The sequence below is a fragment of the Apis florea genome, unplaced genomic scaffold (genome assembly GCF_048593485.1).
Source record: "Apis florea isolate Af1SG1 unplaced genomic scaffold, ASM4859348v1 contig_2411_pilon, whole genome shotgun sequence".
NCBI classification, from domain to species: Eukaryota; Metazoa; Arthropoda; class Insecta; order Hymenoptera; family Apidae; genus Apis; species Apis florea.
Window position 1 is genome coordinate 236,883 of NW_028256580.1, and position 19,634 is coordinate 256,516.

The following is a 19,634-nucleotide window of genomic DNA, read 5'->3' on the forward strand; positions in this document are numbered from 1 at the left end:
ACGAGCCAGTCAACTTGTATACATGTGTGTGTGTCTATGTGTATATGTATGTATGTATGCATGTATGTATGTATGTATATATATATATTTATATTTTTATATATATATCTACGACAATTACTCTTAATTAATCGACAAGTAATAATTAAACTATCGAGCGTCGGCGTGACAACCGACCGAAAAAAAGAGAGATCGAGGAGGAAAAAATTTTTCGCAACTTCGCGAGATCGATCGAACGTTTCGTTCGTCGTTTTCATCGTTTTCGTCCTCGATGACGCGAGCCGAAACGAGCTCGATAGAAAAGGCGTATATCACTGGAGCGAGGATTTCAGGCACGAGAAGAGCTTCATCGAGGAATACCGAAGCATCGCCCTTTCGTCGTTTCGAGCGAACAACTCGAAATCAACTCGAACGAATCGAAAAAAGCGAGGAAAATACGAGGTATGTGCCGGTGATGAAATAACCGTTCCACTATCATTTCACCGCCAATACTCGCCTCGTTCGATCGATAACAACGAGTTCCGAACGAGACAAGTATCAAGTGGACATAGATTAACAAACAAGACAAGAATAACTCGATTCGATCGTATCGTCGATCATCCTAACCCCGTCCTAATCATCTGTACATGTTTTTTTTCTTTTTTTTTTTTCTCTCTTTTTTCGCAAACAACAACGTCGATTGTTGCGGTTCGTCCTCGCGTGGTATAAAATTACTTACGATCGTTATAATCTCACTACCACCGTCAAGCTCACCGAGCACGTTCTTGGAAGTGAATAAATGGCATTCAGAAGAAAACGCGCTTCGAGTTCGTGCTTCGATAACCAATTAATTTAGCGGAGAGCAAATATACGATACATATATATATATATATATATATATATATATCGTATCGTATAATTTTTCTCCGTATATAGGCAGACGTTATACATACGTATAAGCGTTATACCTGTGTGGAAACGTGTGGACTAGAAATCGAATGGTTTGTTACCGTTCGTTAAAATTTTTTTCATCCGCAAAAAAAAAAAAAAAAAAAGAAAAAGTTAATTCGCTTAATCATTTTAACTAGCTCAAAAAGATTACACAAGAGAGAATCGTTTGATTAAACGAAATTAATTCGCGGATTGAAATTTAATAAATTATAACACGTATAACAATTCGCGATTATTTCTATAAGTTATAAGAAGATATATCTATAATAATAATAATAATAATAATAACAACAATAATAATAATAATTAATCATAATAACAATAGGAATATAATTCATTTGTTCAGTATGTATAATTTACACAGTCGCGTGTACGTGTATGTGTGTATGTACGTGTACGTGTATATACGTGTCCCGGAAAAATAATCGAGGAAAACGTATCGAGGGGGGAGGGAAGGGGAGGAGGAGGAGGAGGAGGAAGAAGAACGAGAAGGGCAATATTTTCCGATAAAAACGCTGAAGGAAGCACGATGTTTTCCATTCAACGATTTGCGATTTTTTTTTTTTTTTTTTTTTCTCGTATCACCCGATCTCCTACCTTTCGATTTTCATCATCCCGTTTCGTTTCATCGGGCGAGTTATTCAACGCGATACGAGGGACCCGATCATCTCTGAGATTATTAAAGATTACAAAGTGAAAAGTTTTTTTCTTCTTTTTTTTTTTGGAAAAAGTCGCCTTTGGCAACCACGGGATAACCTAACCATGTTGCCAAGTTTCGAAGAAGTGGAGAAAGTGGATCGATATCGGGGATTCGGAAGGAAGAAGGAAGAAGTGAGAAGAGAGACAGAGACAGATAGATAGATAGAGAGAAAGAGGGATATAGGGAAATGACGGTGAAAGCCCCTGAGTAGTGAAGATGAACGAGAACGTCTTTGGAGAGGGAGAGATGGAGGGAGGAGAGAAACGTATGAGATTAAAACTAGCCATTAGACTTAGGATATTCCATCGATTTAAACGTGTTGCACGAATTCCGGATTGAGAAACGAGAAACCCATAAACTCCGTCTGATCCAGATTCATCATGAACAACTTGTCCGTGGGAGTCAGATCCGTCTTCTCCGAGGTGAACTGTTTGTCGAAGTTGCTCACGTCCTTGCGATGTTTCTACGGAAACAAACGTTCAACTTCTCCTCTCTTTCTCTCCTTCTTTCTTTGCCATCATCTTCTGACATATAGATACTCACGATTTTCGGTTTGAACGGTGGCTGCACCTCCCGATTCTCTATCTTCTCCCAATCGATACGTCGGAAAAACGCGTGGCTCCGTACGTCCTCCTCCCCTCGTAGCCCGCAACCGAGCCTCTTCACCGGATTCTTCGTGAGGAACTGAACGAAAACGAGGAATTGAAACCCTTTCCAGCGATTTATGATAATACTCGAATTTGTAATACAACAATTGTTAACTAGACAACATGCATTTTTATAATAATTTTCTTTACAGTTATACCCCGATTTTTAATCGGAGGATTTGAAAATTGATTAATATAGCTTTTACCACGAATAAATAATATTAGATTTTGATTATCGATCTCCTTCGTTGTTGTTATTATTATTATATACAGGAACGCAGATCTTCTTTATCTCCAATCGATAAGAGCGATTCCCTTTATTAGAAAGTGTCTTAACAATCTTAATATATATATATATAATAATTGTTATATACAATTTCGAATAAAGGGAGAAAAATGTTATTGAATCATTTCACGCACTCATGAGACGAGACAAAAAAAGATCTGTTAAAGGATGAAAGAGCAAAGATGAAATTTGTATTCACCGCTTTACAAATTTCCCTCGCCTCCTTCGACAAACTCTTCGGATAGCTGACGTTATGCTCGGTTATTGCGGCGAACAATTCCTCTTCGTCCTCGCCGTCGAACGGTGGCTGACCGACCAACATCTCGTACAACAGCACGCCGTACGCCCACCAGTCGACCGACTTTCCGTACGGTTGATACAATATGATCTGTAGGGAGGAGAAAGAGAGAGAGACTCGATCGGTAACGAGTGATCGGTAAGGTAGGATAGAAAAACAAAGAAATTCGAATTCGGGATGGGGGGAAGAAATTTTTCACTAACTTCCGGCGCGATGTAATCGGGCGTCCCGCAAAACGTTTTCGTCGTCTTGTCCCCGCTGATCCCTTCCTTGCACATACCGAAATCGGCGATCTTGATGTGACCGTCCTGATCCAGCAGAACGTTGTCCAACTTCAGATCCCGGTACACGATACCTCGGCCGTGGAGGAAGAAAAGGCCGATCGCTATCTCGGACGCGTAGAATCTGGAGAGACGACAAAGGATGTTTTGTTTTTTTTTTTATCGAAGCACTGGTTGTATAGGTGGCTCGTTTGGATCACTCACACAGCGACAGGCTCTTTGAACTTGCCACACTGTTGTATCTGATACATCAAATCCCCGCCGTTCACGTACTCCATCACGAAGTAGAGACGATCCATGGTTTGGAAGCAGGAGTGTAGTTGGACAAGGAATGGCGGCTTGGTGGACAACGCCAAAACACGTTTCTCGACCATGGTGCATTCCACGTCGTCGTCCTGGATGATGATGTCCTTCTTCAAGATCTTGATCGCGTACAGCTCGTCGGTACCTTTCCTCTCGGCCAGCATCACCTTTTGGGGCGGTAAGACGTAAGTGAGAATAATGGAAGAGGGGGGGAAGGAAGGGGTCAACCGACTTTTCCAAAACTGCCTTTGCCGAGCACCATCAGGAAGTTGAAATCGCTCGCCCTTATCAAGTCGCTCTTGCCCATGTTGTGGGGCACCTCCTTGTCCTGGGTGGTGGTAGTCTTCTTCGTCACCGAGGTTTTCTGCGAAAATGAGACGAGGCGACCTTATATTTTCATCTTTATTGATTTTTTTTTTTTTCCTATTTTATTTCACGTTGTACGTTACACGTTTTCATTATTTCTCTATATAAACGCAAAGTTGTTGATATACTTTTATATATTTAGTTATGTGTTATTTAAACATTTTCAATTGATAAAAAATAGAGAAAAAATAATTTTGTTTCTTTATTATTAAACTCATCTTCACTCGAACTAATCATTCTAAAACTCAAAAACATCATCGCGATATAATTTGAGGTAAGAAAATCTAAAAATCTATTATGTTATTCTACGTTTCCTAAGAGGATAATAGGAAAGAGCTATTCGAATCCAAAAAATGATGGCCGAGAGCCATCTTGACCATCATCGCGTCGAGCGCAATCGGTTAAATAAATAAACGTACTCGCATCTTCATCTTCAATTCGGCCAGATCGACACCCTCCTCCGGAACAGGTACGTTGTAATATTCCCCCTCCTCTTGGGTGAGCAGTTTGAACCAGCCGTTGGCGGGCGCTTTGATAAGCTCCGATATCCCGAAGGAGAGAGAGCCCATGAAATCGTTCCTCGACGTTCGATCCCAATCCCAAACCTCGATCAAAAGTCGCCTGTCCTTGTCCTCGGGTTTCAAGTCGCTGGAAAAAAAGAAGAATAAATTTTTCTTTCTCGTCCAATTGTTTGTTTGTTTTTTTCTTTCTTTCTTTCTTTCTTTCTTGTGTGTGTGTTCGTGTTCGCGCGCGCGTGTGTTCGTGTTCACGTGTTCGTGTGTGTGTGTGTGTGTGTGTGTGTGTGTGTGTGTGTGTGTGTGTGTGTGTGCGTGTGTGTGTTCGTGTTCGCGCGCGCGCGTGTTCGTGTTCACGTGTTCGTGTGTGTGTGTGTGTGTGTGTGTGTGTGTGTGAGAGAGAGAGAGAGAGAGAGAGAGAGAGAGAGAGAGAGAGAGAGAGAGAGAGAGAGAGAGAGAGAGAGAGAGAAGGCGGGTTTTCACTCACAAAACGATGGTCTCGTTCCATTCGGGATTCAACGAGGATTTGATCGTCTTCGTTTTCTTCTTCACGGTGTCCGAATCTGGAATCAACTTCAACTTGACGTACGGATCCGACAATCCGTTTGGATCCATCGGAATCAAATTTCGCCCCTGCTTCACTGGAAACACGATACACAGAAAACACGTCACGCGTCTTTTTTCCACCTATCGTTTCAAGCCTTTCAACCTTCTTCTCGCGCGTGGATTATCTATCCACGTACGTACGTACGGAGGAGAGATAGGATGGGAAAGGAAGATCTCATCCGCGATAATTAACGTGCCGGCCTTGAATCGGAGGAGGTTTTAATTTGACCGGTAACAACGATCTAATAATATACAAAGATCTTGGGTTAGTCGCGTCGAGGCCCTATTCCACACCTCTTCAATACCCGTTTGACGAAAGCGTCAAGTCGATAAATCGATTCGAAGGTATTTTTAATGCCAATCACTCGCGGGAAAGCGAGTGAAAAAGATTAATAAATCCGTTTAGAGACCTTGCTTACGCCATACTCGTCGGATCGTCCGTGGGTTTGTTGTTGTTAATAAATATAAATAAGAAAATTATTTCTCGAGAAAAGAAGGAAGAGAAAGAAAGAAAGAAAAAAAAAAAGAAAAAAGTTAGGGAATCGATCGCGAAAAAAAGGTTGAAAGCTCGAGAAATTATGCGATAAGATAAGGGAGACTCTACTTACCTTCGACTGTGAGCTTGCTTCCGGAGCACGAGATGTACAAGTTTATACGACCACGTCTCTCCGTATGATCGCATCCGCAAAGATTCGGCACGCTCTCCTCGCATCTCTTGTGAACGTTCATGTCGCATGCTGCACGTTATTAGATCATGATCGATTATAATCGTGGCCCAACGTTCGCTGGCACGTTTACGTTGCAACCAGACCGGCAATCTCGTATATCTATTTTCTCTTATTTTCATTCTTATCTTTTTTTTTTTTCCCTTTCATTTTTTCCTCTTTTTTTTCTTTTTTTCTTTCTTTTTTTTTTTCATTTTTTTTTGCACGTTATTTCATACTATTTTTTTCTCTCTCTATTTTCTTTCTTTGGCATTTTTGCCTAAAAAGTGTTGGTTCGAGCAGCAGTTGGGATGCAGGACAGGGGCGCGGTTTTTCACGCGTTTCACTCGCTATCAGAACTGCAGCTGCCGACCGTTTCTTTCCTTTCTTTTCCTTTCCTTTTCTTTTCTTCCCATCCCCCCCCCCCTCCCTCTTCCGTTAATTATCAGTTCGGTTCAATTACGAGCAAGTACTCATTCGAAACCCGTTCGTTTCCCTTTTACTTTTCCTCTCGATGGAGAGAAAATGAATCGAGACGCACGATCGCGGCTGCAGTCGAAAGTGCACACGCGCGAAACTCGACGAACAACCGTTCGAAACATGCTCGATTGAGACGGTGGTTCGTGAAGGATAATGGAACGGATTACGAGGAGATTATCGTTTCCATTCCACATTTCTTCGAGGAAGGAAGAAGAAAAAGAAAAGAAAGAGAGAGAGAGAGAGAGAGAGATAGAGAGAGAGAAAATTATTACGATAACAATCCTCGTAATCCTGCGAAAGGTGGAATAATGCAACGAGAAGCGGCCACTACGATAAACTACGTGTGGTCGTTGTACGCTTGTAATTGTCAATTGGACAAATCGTTACATACTACATACATTCGGTGTCGATAGAGTATAAAAAAAAAAAAAAAAAAAAAAAAGGAAAAATACAACGATCGCGAAATATTACACATTTACATACATATACATGTAAGTCGTGCATATGATCCCCTCGAGCCGCGGAACATTAGGGGATAAAGTCGAAACAGAGAATCGAAATCGAAAAAATACGTGTATACAAGTGTATTATATATGATACGTGTTGGTCGAATAAAATCTAATATTAAGGTTGACAAGTATAAATATATAACGGTCTGTAAATAATGCCCAATGAGAAAGAGGGTTGTTGCACACCGATCGAACAGGAGTGTGTCGTGTTGCACGCGTTCGGTCGATACCGAGCGAAAAAGAAAGGTATAAATCTACTACGTTATATACACGTATTACTACTACAACGACGAACATGCATCGTATATACAAATCGTGTGGACAAGAATCATATATGTACAAAGATCGAGTTGAAGAAAAAAAAAACAAAAAGAAAAAAAAAAAATTCACGAGATATCGTACGCAAAGTGTCGGTAAAATACGTAACAGAGGTAACATTCTACGTGTATACATATAAAAGGCGATGAGCTCTCCCGACTGTGCGAGAGAACATGGCAAAAAGAGCAATGGGACAAGCAAGCGAGGGGGGAGGGGGGGAGGGGGAAGGGGCTAATAGGCGAACGACCAAGTGCAAGGTTCCCGGCTTCCATCGTAGTCGGAATATCGTTTTACACCGATCGAACGTGTGCGGAACCAAACACGAGCAACAGGCTAGCGTTTCTTCCCTTGTAGTTATTCGTTCTAATAATCGAATACGAATACCTTGTGATATAATATTACCGCGTTTTGATCGAACGCGAGGAATTCGCAAAGTTTTTAATTTCGTTCGTTAAATAAATGAACGAGAATGAACGAGAAAAAGGAACAGCGAATCGTGAGGAGACAAGTCGACGAAAGTCGAGATGATGAGACACCACCGAGAGAGTCGAAGAGAACGAGACAATTGCGAATACGAAAGTGACAATGGCGACAACGACGATGACGAAAACGACGACGAACAAGACGAAGACCAAGATTATAACGACGACGACAAAGTCTACGATGAAAACGAGTTTGGAGAAATCGCGGAAAATGTTGGATAAATAAATGTTAAAAAAAAAAAAAATTTTTTTTTTCACGCGTCGACGTCGCTTCCCTGCTCCAGTCCAACCGATTATATCCGTATAAACGTAAGCAGGTGTTGGAAGGCAAAAAAAAAAAAAAAAAAAAAAAAAATACGTTTTTCTCGTTACGAAACGAAGAAGAAATGGAAAAAGATAACCGCGGAGACGAGGAAAATAAACGTGAACGTGGAGGAAAGAGAAGATGGATCGTAAACGTGAATTGAAAATTCGTAGAGAAACTGGAGCTTGCGATTCGTGAAGGGGAGGGGGAGATAAAGTTAGGGAAGAGGATAGTGGAAGATCGATAGTGAGAGGCGAAAGCGAAGCTCTATTACCGCGTTATTTTGGATATTTAGGTGGGAAATTTCGAGCGAGAATTTGTGTTCGATTAACTACTATGTAGTCACGGAAGAAGAATACCAGCGAAGATCAAGTTCGTAATACGGGACGGTATCGCGATCCAACTGGATCCGAGGTGGAGACAGCGCCAATCTTGTTTTTTTTTTTTTTTTTTTTTTTTTTTTGCGACGCGAGTAATGGATTAATCGAGGATATTAAATAAAAAAAAAAAAATACACGAATGGTAGCTGTTTCTACTCGAATCTAGACAAATGCGACAAATCTCTTTTTTTTTTTTTTTTTTTTTTATTTCGAAGATAGCTACGTGAAGAGACAATACGCGTGCGAGATCTAGCCGCTTCGTGAAAATGTAATTACGGACTGAATTTGTTTGATTTGAATGTTGTTATTTGTTAACTACCTGAACATTTAAGTCCCTGATGCGCGATACCGTGAAGCATCGAGCCGCAGTGGTCGCAGAAGGTTGGCGTCAGGTACGTGAAAACCTCCCATTTGTGTGCAGTGCTCATCTGGGAACAAGAAATAGCGGCCCGGGAAAGCCCGGTACTTCATTGTGATCTGATTCCAAGAGAGATATAACCCGAGAATCCTCGCTACACAACCGACACTACTGTATCGCTTATTGCTTTCGAGTTTACTCGCCCGCGCCTCTTCTTTTTTTTTTTCTTTCTTTCTTTCTTTCCTTTTCTTTTCTTTTCACTTTTAGAAAACTTCGCTCCGTCCATTTTCTTTTTTTTTTTTTTTTTTTTTTTTTTGAGAGAAAAGTTAGCCTCTAGAGAAAAATACTCGAGACATAAACAGAACAGAAAAGAAACGAGCCGTGTTCCGCGAGTAAACATCTATTTCCCTCCCAACAACGATAAAGATAGGCAGCCAAAGTCGGGTAGTTGTAGAGTCGAAACCCAGTTAAGGTCACGCTTTGCTCGTAAAATTCAATTTCGTTGTTTTTCTTCTCGGTTTCTTCCGCGACGAAACGTAATTAGAGAGAGAGAGAGAGAGAGAGAGAGAGAGAGAGAGATGGAGAGGGAACGGAGTGGAAACAGTTGAACAAGACCGAGTGAAATGGACCGGCTCGTCAAACGGAGGGAGGGGGGAGAGAGAGAGAGATGGGAGGTAGGTGTTTGCCTCTCTCGGACGCTAAAACCCCGCTCCTTTGCTTCTCTAATTTTCCAGCCTTTTCTTCCTCCTCGCAGTCTCGAGCGTTTAATTAACTTGCTCGTTCGTTCTTCCTCTTTTCTTCCTGGCATCGAGTGTCATTCTCAGCCGACGATAAAGCGTAAATTCGCGCGTTCACGGCTCGTATGTACGCGTACTCGAAAGAATTTCAATTTGCCCGCGTTACGTTACTAAATGTAGCGAGTAAACTACGACGAGGGAAGAGGGGGAAAGGAAGAAAAACGCGTCGACAAAATTTACGCGTCGTCGAGAAACGAATTTGCGTGATGCGACGTAAATAAAAAAAACAGTGTGAAAAACAGATTAAATTCGAAGATAAATAAAAGCGGAGAGACATTGAATAATAATACATCGAATAATAGGTCGAATAATAAATCGCACGAAGTGGAAGAAATATTTACAAATATATATTTATATATGTATATATATATATAATATATAACGTATAATACACAGAGAGGATCGAAGATTCTTCTGTTCTTGTTCGGAAAAATTAATAAAAAGAGAAAGACTTACTCACGGCATGATCGCAATCCTTTCTATCCTTTAAACTTTATACATAGCTTTTCTTTTTTTCGATATCTACGTGAAATTCGACGAGCAAAAGTATTACTCTTTCTCGCTATTTCTATCTTTTCTTTTATTTTTCTTCTTTTTTTTTTTTAACCATCATTCTCTATCATTTTCACCTAACGAAAAATTCGAAACAAAAAAACGTTACGAAAAAAAAAAAAAGATCGAAAGAACGAAGTTATCGAGCTTCGATGTATAAAGGATCGAGCTAAATATATGTATATTGCGCGTGCCGTGTATGAACATCGTCCGTATGTGCACGCGTGTCGTGGAACGAGGACAAGTGTGAAAAGATTTAAAGTAAGTACGAGCGTGGAAAGGAAAAGCGTTTCGCGCGAACGCGTTGTATAAATTGGAGAAAAAAAAAAAAGAAAGAAGAGACTTTAAATTTAAAAAACGAGATTCCTCCAACAATATGGATATAACATCGTTATCTCTTTTCTCGATACGAAGAATTCTCGAAAGTACGAGTCCAAGTAAGATCCATCGCTAGATTCGATTCGAACCACGATCATGAAGGGTAAGAGAGAGAGAGAGAGAGAGAGAGATGCTTCTCTTCTTTCCTTCGCGTTTTAGGTCCCTTTCCCGGAAAAAAGTAAACAGGTATACGTTTCTGTGCGCACATAGAGAGCGGTACGTACAAGATATGCGTGGTAATATGCTATAATAATATCGACACACGTCTGCAAACACGTAGACATTCAGAGGCACAAATAGCGGTTCTTGCGATCAAGCCGCACGTGGGTTGGGATGAGAAAGCTTGCCGCGAATTGTACCGAAGAAAGAGAACGAATGGGCGTCGAAAGATCGAGGGAAAAGTGGATGCGCATCGAGGACGAAGGAACAACCACCTGTTTCGAAATATTTTTTTGCGCATCTATTTCCTCGATCGTACTTGCGAAAGTCGGTTTTAACGGCTGTTACTCAACACACACGAGTGTATATGTTCGACTTTCGCAAGAAGGGCAAGCTTTTTTTTTGAAAGTATATATATATATATATTTTACAAAGAATAAAAACAGAGAAGTGAGAAAAAGAAGAAGAGAAAGAGGAAGAAAGAGAAGAAGAATAAAAGGAAAGTGAGAAGATAGAACGAGAGAAAAGATGAAGGAGGAAGAGGAAGAAGATCAGAAGACGAAGACAAAGCAACACCACGAACAAACGGTAGACCATAGACAAAAAAATATACGATCGGCAATAATGTGCGACAGTGTCTGTGTCCTTTTTTCTTTTCATGTGTCTGTGTGCGTGTGACTGATTGCGTGTTCTCATTTTTTATTTTTTTTTTTATATATTTTTTTTTTCTTTCCATTTTCTTTGTTTTTGATATGATACCTTGGCACTTCATGCCCTGGTGGATGACACCATAGAGAAGACTACCGCAGTGGTCACAGAAGGTGGGGCTGTTGTAGGTGTGTTGCTTGAATTGGTGCTTCGTCCGCGTGTCCTGCGTTATTACACCATTACACCGTGCACACACACGCAGACTCTTGGGTTATAGGCGTGGGGAAGGAGAATCGAAGGAGAATAAACAGAGAAGAAAGGAAGGAAGGAAGGAAGGAAGGAGACGATTTCCCCGACAAGCGATAACTTTCGTCTCTTTTCGTGTCTCTCTCTGATCCAAGTTTGGAAACAGAGTTGGCAACCGTGAAACCGAACACCTTCGGTTCGGCGTGGCTCGATGCCATTCCGTACCGTGGTGGCCGTTAAACCGTTCGAGTTATCTTCTCGCTTTCTCTCGACTACGAACGCGATTACGAATTCGATTATTACGTTAGATTCGGGCATCGCTATTCAGGGGAATCGAGGCGCGATTCGAAAAAAGGAAGGACGACGGTTTAAGGTTTTTTTTTCTTTTTTTCGGGATTATCGAGAAGAAGAGTCGTCTTCGAAGCACAGAAGCACAGGAAGGAAATCAGCACCAGGGCCAAGGAAGACGACGCTAGGACATTGATCGTTTTAGTCGAAGTATGAATAAGAAAAAAAAAAAAAAAATTATTTCCTTCCGCAGTGATGAGGAAAAAACGTTCGCGACTCGGAAGGAATTGATTGGTGAACTGATCGCGAACGAGTCGAGAACGTTGTTCCCGGAAATTTTAAAACCGTGGTTTTGATTTTTCCAACGCGCATAATTTCCCTTTTATATATATATATATTATATATATATATTACTCGTCCGCATAATTATATTCCGTGTTATAAGCGTGGTTAAAACGAAGCGCAGTAAACGCTTAAGGCCAATCGTGCGCGGTGCGAGAAAACGTGAAGAAATGTATATATATATATATGTGTATATATATATATACATATATATATATATATATATATAGCTCTTAGCCCCGGATATCCTTTCTCTGTTTGCTCCAGCCGAGGATCATTCTTATCCTTCTCTGATCGTCGCGATATACTCGACTTTTGGCGACTTCGTTTCAGCTCGTTATCCTTTTTCTTCCTTCTTTATCCTCCCATTCTCTCTTCTCTTTCTCTCACGCACGCGCGCTCGCACACGCACACACGTACATCACCCAACGTCTTTTGTTTCTTTTTCTCTCTCATCTACGTACTCTCGTCGTGTCGTATGGATTATCGATAGTCAACATTCGTATACCGAATCGAATGTTTTTAATTAGTAAGATGAAAATAGCGATATATACAGTTATTACAAAATAAACGCCCTGTTGCGTTTGGGCGCTCGTGTCATTGATTAATTCGCGTTCACTGGGGGAGAATGAGAGAGAAAGAGATGCAGCAATAATCGCCATTTTCCTCCCCCCTCCCTTGAGAGAGAGAGAGAGAGAGAGAAATCACCGCAAGGAGTGTCTCCCCTCCACCAATTTGAACGAATCGGCACGCGGCGATCGAGGGAAGAAGTCGGATACACGAGCTGCCAATCGAATCGCGATCGCGAGATTTCATTGGTCCTTGGCTTAGGACGAAAAAGAGAAAGGGGCGATAAAACTGCGTCGAGAAAGAAGAATAATAAACGAACAGAAATCGTGTCTAACGAGATACGTGGTTGCTCGATACTCACGTCGGAATCAGCTCCTTTGTCGGCGCCAGGGCACGTGAAGGTCACGTATTCGTGACATCGTTTGTGAACGACGAAACTGCAGACTGGAAATGTAAACAAAATGGAGGCGAAGGTGTTTCACGGGTAGTGTTTCGAATCGCGGGAGCCTCGAACGAGTTTCTTACCTTGACATTGGTACCCTTGCTTCCCGAAGCCCCTGAAACAAAAGTTTACGTTCCGTCATTCGTTCGTTTCATCGTTCTCTCTCATCGTTGTTCCCGTTGGCCAAGTAAGCTAATAGTTGTACGGTAACATCATTCATTGCTGTTCGATTCGTTTGTCGAAAATGGAGATGAAAATATTTTTTTCCCGAAATGAATACCGATAATTTCGAGGAAACGATAAAAATTTACTATTCCGTCGCGTATTGTTAATTTTCATGGGCAATCAAACTCCTCGAATTTTAAGTCTCGCCTCGATGACGAGATGAAATTCGGCTTCTGCAAACGAAGATATGATTGTCAATGTTAGATTATGAAAAGTGAAAAGTTTCCAACGTGGCATCCGTTTATCGATAATCTGACGCGCAACGCCTCTGTAATGGTTGACTGTTAACGATTAAATCAGCTTCAACGAGCAGATCGATATTTCAAGGTTTGAACAATGTATCAATAATAGGTTTCGATTTGAGACAATAAAGCGTATCGAATTGGCCGTAATTCCCTTAAAAACGATGATAATGATGAGCTAAGAAACATTGAGAAGATGCGGAACATTGGATGGATCGACTGTAACGATCCTTTTGTTCGATCGAAATATATCGAACTCATCGAGACGATTTTCGAGAGCGAAAAAAATTGCGGAAATAAAGTAGAGCATGAAACGAAAAGAAGGGAAAATTGAAAGAAGACACGTGTAATTCGAGAAGGAAAGAATAAGAAGGAGAAGAGGAGAAAAATCGATGCGAATCCCCGATTAGCCTACATTTCTTCGAAGCTTAAATCGAAACACGCGCGGTTGTTGCATCCAAAAGGTAGTTGATGAGTGGATGGCGAGGGAATAACTACGTTCCATCGATCTTAATTGTTTAATATTATATCGCTCATCTTTTTACGTTTTAAAGATTGGATTCTAATCTCATCCATATGGAAAACTCGAAGGCGCGAAAATTTAAAATTATAGGCTCGTTAGAAAAACGAAAATCGACGTGTCGATCGAAAAGGTATAGAAGGATGCACAACGCTCAAGGTGTGAGCGCTTCTAACACCTAGTCGCTACGTGTACACGCATATGTATGCCATAGATGTTGTGCAGCGTTACTATAACTGGAATGAGACGAGTAGACCGGTTCTATTTTCGATCCGAGATGCGCCACATATCGTGAGCAGCCGCCCTTTGGAAAATTAAGGTCGATTTAGTCGACCGGTTCGGCTATCGGAGCCGAAAGGGAGCGTGTGTGCCGCTCGCCCGATATCCTGCTATCCGACACACGATCGCCCAATAATACGAATTGTTGCGAGAGTTCAAACGAAAATGCGTTTCGTCTCTCGTGTAGAGCGAACACCGAAAGCGAAATCCGATACCGAGAGCGAGGTTGAAAAAGTTTGCGTTTCAGTCACTATCGGTATGGGGTTAGAGTAAGATTTCCGATTGACCGATCGATCAAATCCGGCAAGCAATTCGAGAAGAAAAGCTATCGAAATTGATAATGAGAGAAAATGATGGAAGAATCGGATTTGCGTTTGTCAAGAAATTGGGAAATCTAGTTATACTCGAGACGACAGCTAGAGAAACGAAGTTAAGATTTTTCAATTTTTGTTCACGAGGAAAGGTAATCGATCGTAAAATTATACGCGCATAGATGGATATAGATTCGAAGAAGGTGCTTCTTGAACCGTGACGGGTTTCCCGGGCTAATCGACGACGACCTTACCGATCCGCGCAAGAATCCATCGAAAGCCTTTTGTTCCAAGCTAATTGGGTTCGCTCGGTTTCCATCGATTTTCTACCATCCTGCCTCCTCCTCCCTCCCCTCTCACGGACCGCAATGAACCGCAACGGACCGCTAAAAATTCCCAAACGAAGCGTACTCGTGCGCGCACCGTCACGTAACTCTCTCTCTCTCTTTCTCTTTCTTTCTCTTATCTCTCGTTGTTCGAAATTACGATCGAACACCGCATTCCTATTCCTTCGAAAAAAAAAAAGTATTTTGTCGATCTGAAAGGAAGATTTTAAAAGAGATCGAAATACTTCGAGTGAGATGGAAAAATTCAACAGGCAGTTGGGAACCGCTGGCCAAAGGCCAGACCACGCTCGCTTTACTAGATTTCGCGTGAAGCGGAATTTCTTCGTGCGGAATATATCGTGAAATGATATATATATATATATATATATATATGGGTCGGAAAAATATCGTGAATAAATCGTCGCAGCGATGTCTTTTTTAGTTTCGAACAGACAAAATTTCTAAGGTCATTCCACGAACGATTCCGTTGGTGAATCGAAATTCAAAGTTATTCAATGTTGTAAGTAACCAGTCGCGGCAATACGATCAACGCGATAGGATTCTCGTGAATTCTCGAGGAATGACCGGGATTATCGGAATCCGTGTCCTGAAATTCAGTCGAATTTCAAGTATACCGGACGAACACACGTACGAATAAAACGGAATAGGTTTGTTTGTTCGGTAATCGCAACGTTTACTTTTCAACGCGTCCTATTCGAATTCTCTTTTTTCCAGATTGCGATCGTTTCGTAAACACTATATTCCATTATCGTTCGTCACATTCGATAATGTAATTCTATCGCCTTATCATTGTTAAGTGAAAAATCGAGAAAAATGTTCCAGAATACAACAACGAGACAGTTTGACATTTGCTATAATTACATACCGACACCAACCAGACCTATCTTTAAAAATCGAAATACGTAAATTCAACTTTATATCGAATCGAAGATATTCGATCGATCGAAAATATGCGCTATCGAATTAAGCGTGATATAAATTACATAGTTTCGTTTAATCGAAGCACATCGATAGATCGATGTTCATCCAAGAATAACGAGTGAAATTCTCGTGCGACAACATTTCGCGTTAAAATTCCATTAAAATTAACGCGGATAAAAGTTCCGTCGATTTACGAAACTCGAGCTCGCATCGTTTCGTTTCGTTTACTCGCTACTAGCAGCGCTGCTCCGCCATTAATCCAAACCACGTATCGTTATCCGCGCATCGGTGCTTCGTAATGAGCATTCAATTTTTTTTTTCGCTATCTTTATTCGCAATATAATCCGATCAATCGACGAAGAAGCGCGTTTTTTCTCCATCTTATTTCGTCCGAGAAAGAAGAGAGGGATAACATTGATCGAGTGTTTTCGAATGTTTGACGTTACCAAACGATCGAGTGCGCGTCACAATAGAAAAGAAAAACGTAAGCATGTAATTAAAGACGAATCGTGCGCGCGTTCGTATTCGTTGTCCTGACACGGATAAAGCAAGTTTCGTCACGCGAAACCGCACAACTCGATAACGACTTATGGTTTTAAATACGTTACGCCTCACGATCGGTACACGTGATTTACGAATAGACAGAAGCCAGTGAAATATAATAAATCTTGCCGGTCATCCATGTCGATCCTTTTGTCGATCCTTGGAAAGACGTTCGCATTGGATAACGAATAAGTAATTCGCTGTTTTCTTTGGAAAAAGAAATTGGATAGAAAATATGGCATCATTCTCGTCTTTTGTGGTTTCGTAACGCGGTATAGTGACGTATTTGTAACAACTCGAATGGTGAAGTGAAATTTTTACTCGCGGACGAGAAGAGAAAAAATAGATTTAATTTTCGCTTTGATTATACATAGGTCTGATTAGATCTGATAGATCGGATTGCCTCGATTGATCGAAAAGAATCATAGATACAGAGATGGATCATGGTTAACCGCGTTTGAAACAATTTAACCTAATTATCGCCGATCTCTTTAACCGAATCAAACGAAGGAAAATCGAACGAATCGAACGAGAGGGAAAAAACGACAATCGTCAGAAGGATGGAAACGATTTCTTCGTCGTCGTTTCGTTTCACATTTCACGTTCTTTCGCATTTTGCGGCAAAGAAGGCGAACGAAACAAAAGATAGGAAAGAATTGGATCGGAAATGTCTGTTGCGTCCGTTCTGAACGGCAAAATCGATGTCGGCGAAACAAGTTAGTTTGGTTACTGGGTCGCTCGCTATTGTGCGTCAATGCCTGTAACCGTTTCAACTACGAGTAAATGTTACTCGTTAGACACCGTCCGGGTTATGACATACCGTAACGTTCTTTTTCGATCGATTTTAACGTCCCGATCGATCGTTTACATATCATTACCGGTATAACCGGTTGATCGAAATCGCATTGAAAATAAGATAGATCGAACTTTAACTGAAAAAAAAAAAAATTTCTTACGCAATATACGCGATATATATATCCTATTGTTGATTAGTTATATTAGTTTATCGCTATTACGATTACGACCGTTTCTTTTTTACCGTGTTTATAATTGATATTCAATGTTATTCCGCTTTCTTCGATTCTATCCGTGAAAAACAACGATTGATCGTCGCGCGAATATCGTGCGATATAACTTGGAAGGCAAAAAATCGAACTCGTTTCATGCATGATTGATTCGTTTAAAGTCGTTCGAAAATCCCGCGCTCGAATTGATCTCTCATCCGGTCGTTGTTTCTAATTTAGACGAAGCGCGAGTATTCTCAAGGCCGGACCGTTTAACCGTTGCTCGAGTTACTCTACCGGCAACTATCGGCCGCTGGATTATGTATTATCAAAGGATAGAAAGAGAGAAAGATATACGCGTAGAATAGAAAGAGGAGAAAAGAGAAAGAACAATTGAAAATTTTGAATGGAATTTGGCAAAAAAACGAGATATTTGATCGGGAATGGAATAAATAATCGATAGAGAAGAAGCGGAGAAGAAAAAGAAGTGGAGCGACGATGCGAGGAAACAAAATGTCACGAAAGTGCAATGGAACGCGCATACGTATACGATGACGACGAGAAAACGAAAATTTGAAAGACTTACCATATAAAGTCCTTGCAATGACTGCAGAAGGTTGGTTGTTTGAAGAAACGAGGCATGAAACTGTGATTCTTGACCACGTAGACATTCTTTTTCTTCAAGGCTCCTTTTCGCCCTCGAATTTTCTTAGCGAATGCGGTGTTTGCATCGCCGGGCCCGAGGGAATCCTCGCACGTGTTGTTTGCTTCTTGATCGTCCGCCATCGCGCGCTCCACTTGTCGATCTTCCTACAGACCGATCGGGATGAAATTCCGATTCTTCGCTTCTACCCTTCCGTTGATTCTTCCCCGGTCAGCCGAAAGATGCACGCGCGTATACGAATCGACCCTTGACAAAGGGGAAAAGCGAGCGATGTCCGAGCGAGTCAATCGCGATGCGCTCGGAAACGCTCGGAAACGAAGAGGGAAACGCGAGGAAAAGGTGAGGGAAAAGAAAGAAAAGAAATAGGAAAGAGAAAAATCCGTTTGTCGCGCGTCTGTCGGAACACTCTTAAAACGACGTGTCGTTTTTAGTATGGGTGTACGTGTGCGATGTGTGTACGAACGTATGTGTAAATATGGTGAGTGTGTACTCGATCGACGTGCAATAGGTAATGCACTTGTCACGGCAACTCGTGTCGAGACCGACGGCCACCGTCAACGACTCTGCTGCCCTCGCCGCTCGGTGCCAACACCGCCGCCACCTCTACCACCACCACCACCACCACCTTCGCCTCCTCCCACCATTGCCACTACCCCGTTTTCCATGTCTCTGCATCTCACATTCCCGCTTCACCCTTCCCTTTCGTTCTTCCACTCTTCTTACCTATGCCGGTACGCGCGCGCGCGCGCTCACCTATGCTCCACGTCCTTAACCCCTTAACCCCTCCATCCTATCTTGCTCACCCGCACTTCTACTGCCTCTATTATTTTCTTTTTCAATTCAACTTCGCATCCCTTCTCTCTTTTTTCGAATACCAATTTTTCAATCTATTCCATTCCCCGATCCTTGCATTCTCCTCTTTCCATTTACCTTCGAATACAATAAAAGTGATTATTCCAGTCTTTCCTTCTCCTTCCGGTGAAATTTTCACCGTTTTTTCTTTTAGTTACGCATGTTTACGTCCATTCTTATGCTTTGTTCTTCTCCTCCCGTGCTCTTCTCTCTTCTCTTTTTTCCTACATCGTTCGTAAATTTCCCCTCTTTTACTCCCTCTCATTCCCTCGTATTTTCTCTCGACCCCTCTGCCGTTGCACATACCTTCCCCTCCCTCGAGCAGACCGATAATTTTAGATTCTCGGCGCAGTGGCTCGACATTGCTACTGCTCAGCCTGCGCCGCGCACTCGAATATCGACATTCGACATCCGCGAGAACCGCGAGCATATACGACCTCACCGAAACCCCGAGGGAGAGTTGCTACCTACGGTAGAGAGGGGGATATCGAATGCACTAGATAACCTTCTCCTTGTATTCCTGTTGTCTTGTCTCTTTTCTCCCTTGCTTCTCTATTGTTTATTATTTTTTTTTTTACTGCTTCTTTCTTTCTTACATTCCAATCTTGATTTCTTACTGCATGTCGCTTCTCTAACGTGCCAAAATGTTGCAATCCTACTTCTATCTTTCATCTTTTATCTTTATATATTTATTCATTTTATGCACATACGTATATATATATATATATATATACTTACGTATATATCAACGTGTAACATTATAACAGTCAATACATGTCAAATATAATGATTAACATTTAACATGTTTCTAATCTTTTCATAGCTAAAATTCATCAC

General features: G+C 41.4%; 1 protein-coding gene across 2 annotated transcripts; it reads right to left on the bottom strand.

The window, feature by feature from the left end:
• Positions 1-1,095: 1,095 nt before the first annotated feature.
• Pkc53E (Protein C kinase 53E) lies at positions 1,096-18,551 on the bottom strand. Of its 2 annotated transcripts, none has more exons than XM_086905296.1 (13): positions 17,868-18,551; positions 12,973-13,004; positions 12,809-12,891; positions 11,113-11,224; positions 5,541-5,669; positions 4,814-4,967; positions 4,231-4,459; positions 3,678-3,809; positions 3,347-3,612; positions 3,065-3,266; positions 2,763-2,951; positions 2,174-2,314; positions 1,096-2,093 (listed from the first exon to the last, which is right to left on the bottom strand). In XM_086905296.1, exons 1-13 carry the CDS (start codon positions 18,065-18,067, stop codon positions 1,941-1,943), a joined length of 2,022 nt encoding a protein of 673 aa, XP_086761422.1. In that variant the 5' UTR covers positions 18,068-18,551; the 3' UTR covers positions 1,096-1,940. The 2 variants fall into 2 exon arrangements, with proteins under 2 accessions (XP_086761422.1, XP_086761423.1); XM_086905297.1 differs by lacking the exon at positions 11,113-11,224 and adding an exon at positions 8,429-8,537 and having other exon boundaries at positions 17,868-18,538.
• Between the last annotated feature and the right edge of the window lie 1,083 nt (positions 18,552-19,634).

What these genes read in the sequence shown, in the direction of transcription:
- Pkc53E (XM_086905296.1), bottom strand. Translation starts at nt 18,067, where the DNA reads ATGGCGGACGATCAAGAAGCAAACAACACGTGCGAGGATTCCCTCGGG. An exon ending in CCGATTACATCGCGCCGGAA is followed by an intron (nt 2,952 to 3,064) that starts GTTAGTGAAAAA and finishes TCCTCCCTACAG; the next exon opens with ATCATATTGTATCAACCGTA. An exon ending in CACCGTTCAAACCGAAAATC is followed by an intron (nt 2,094 to 2,173) that starts GTGAGTATCTAT and finishes TTGTTTCCGTAG; the next exon opens with AAACATCGCAAGGACGTGAG.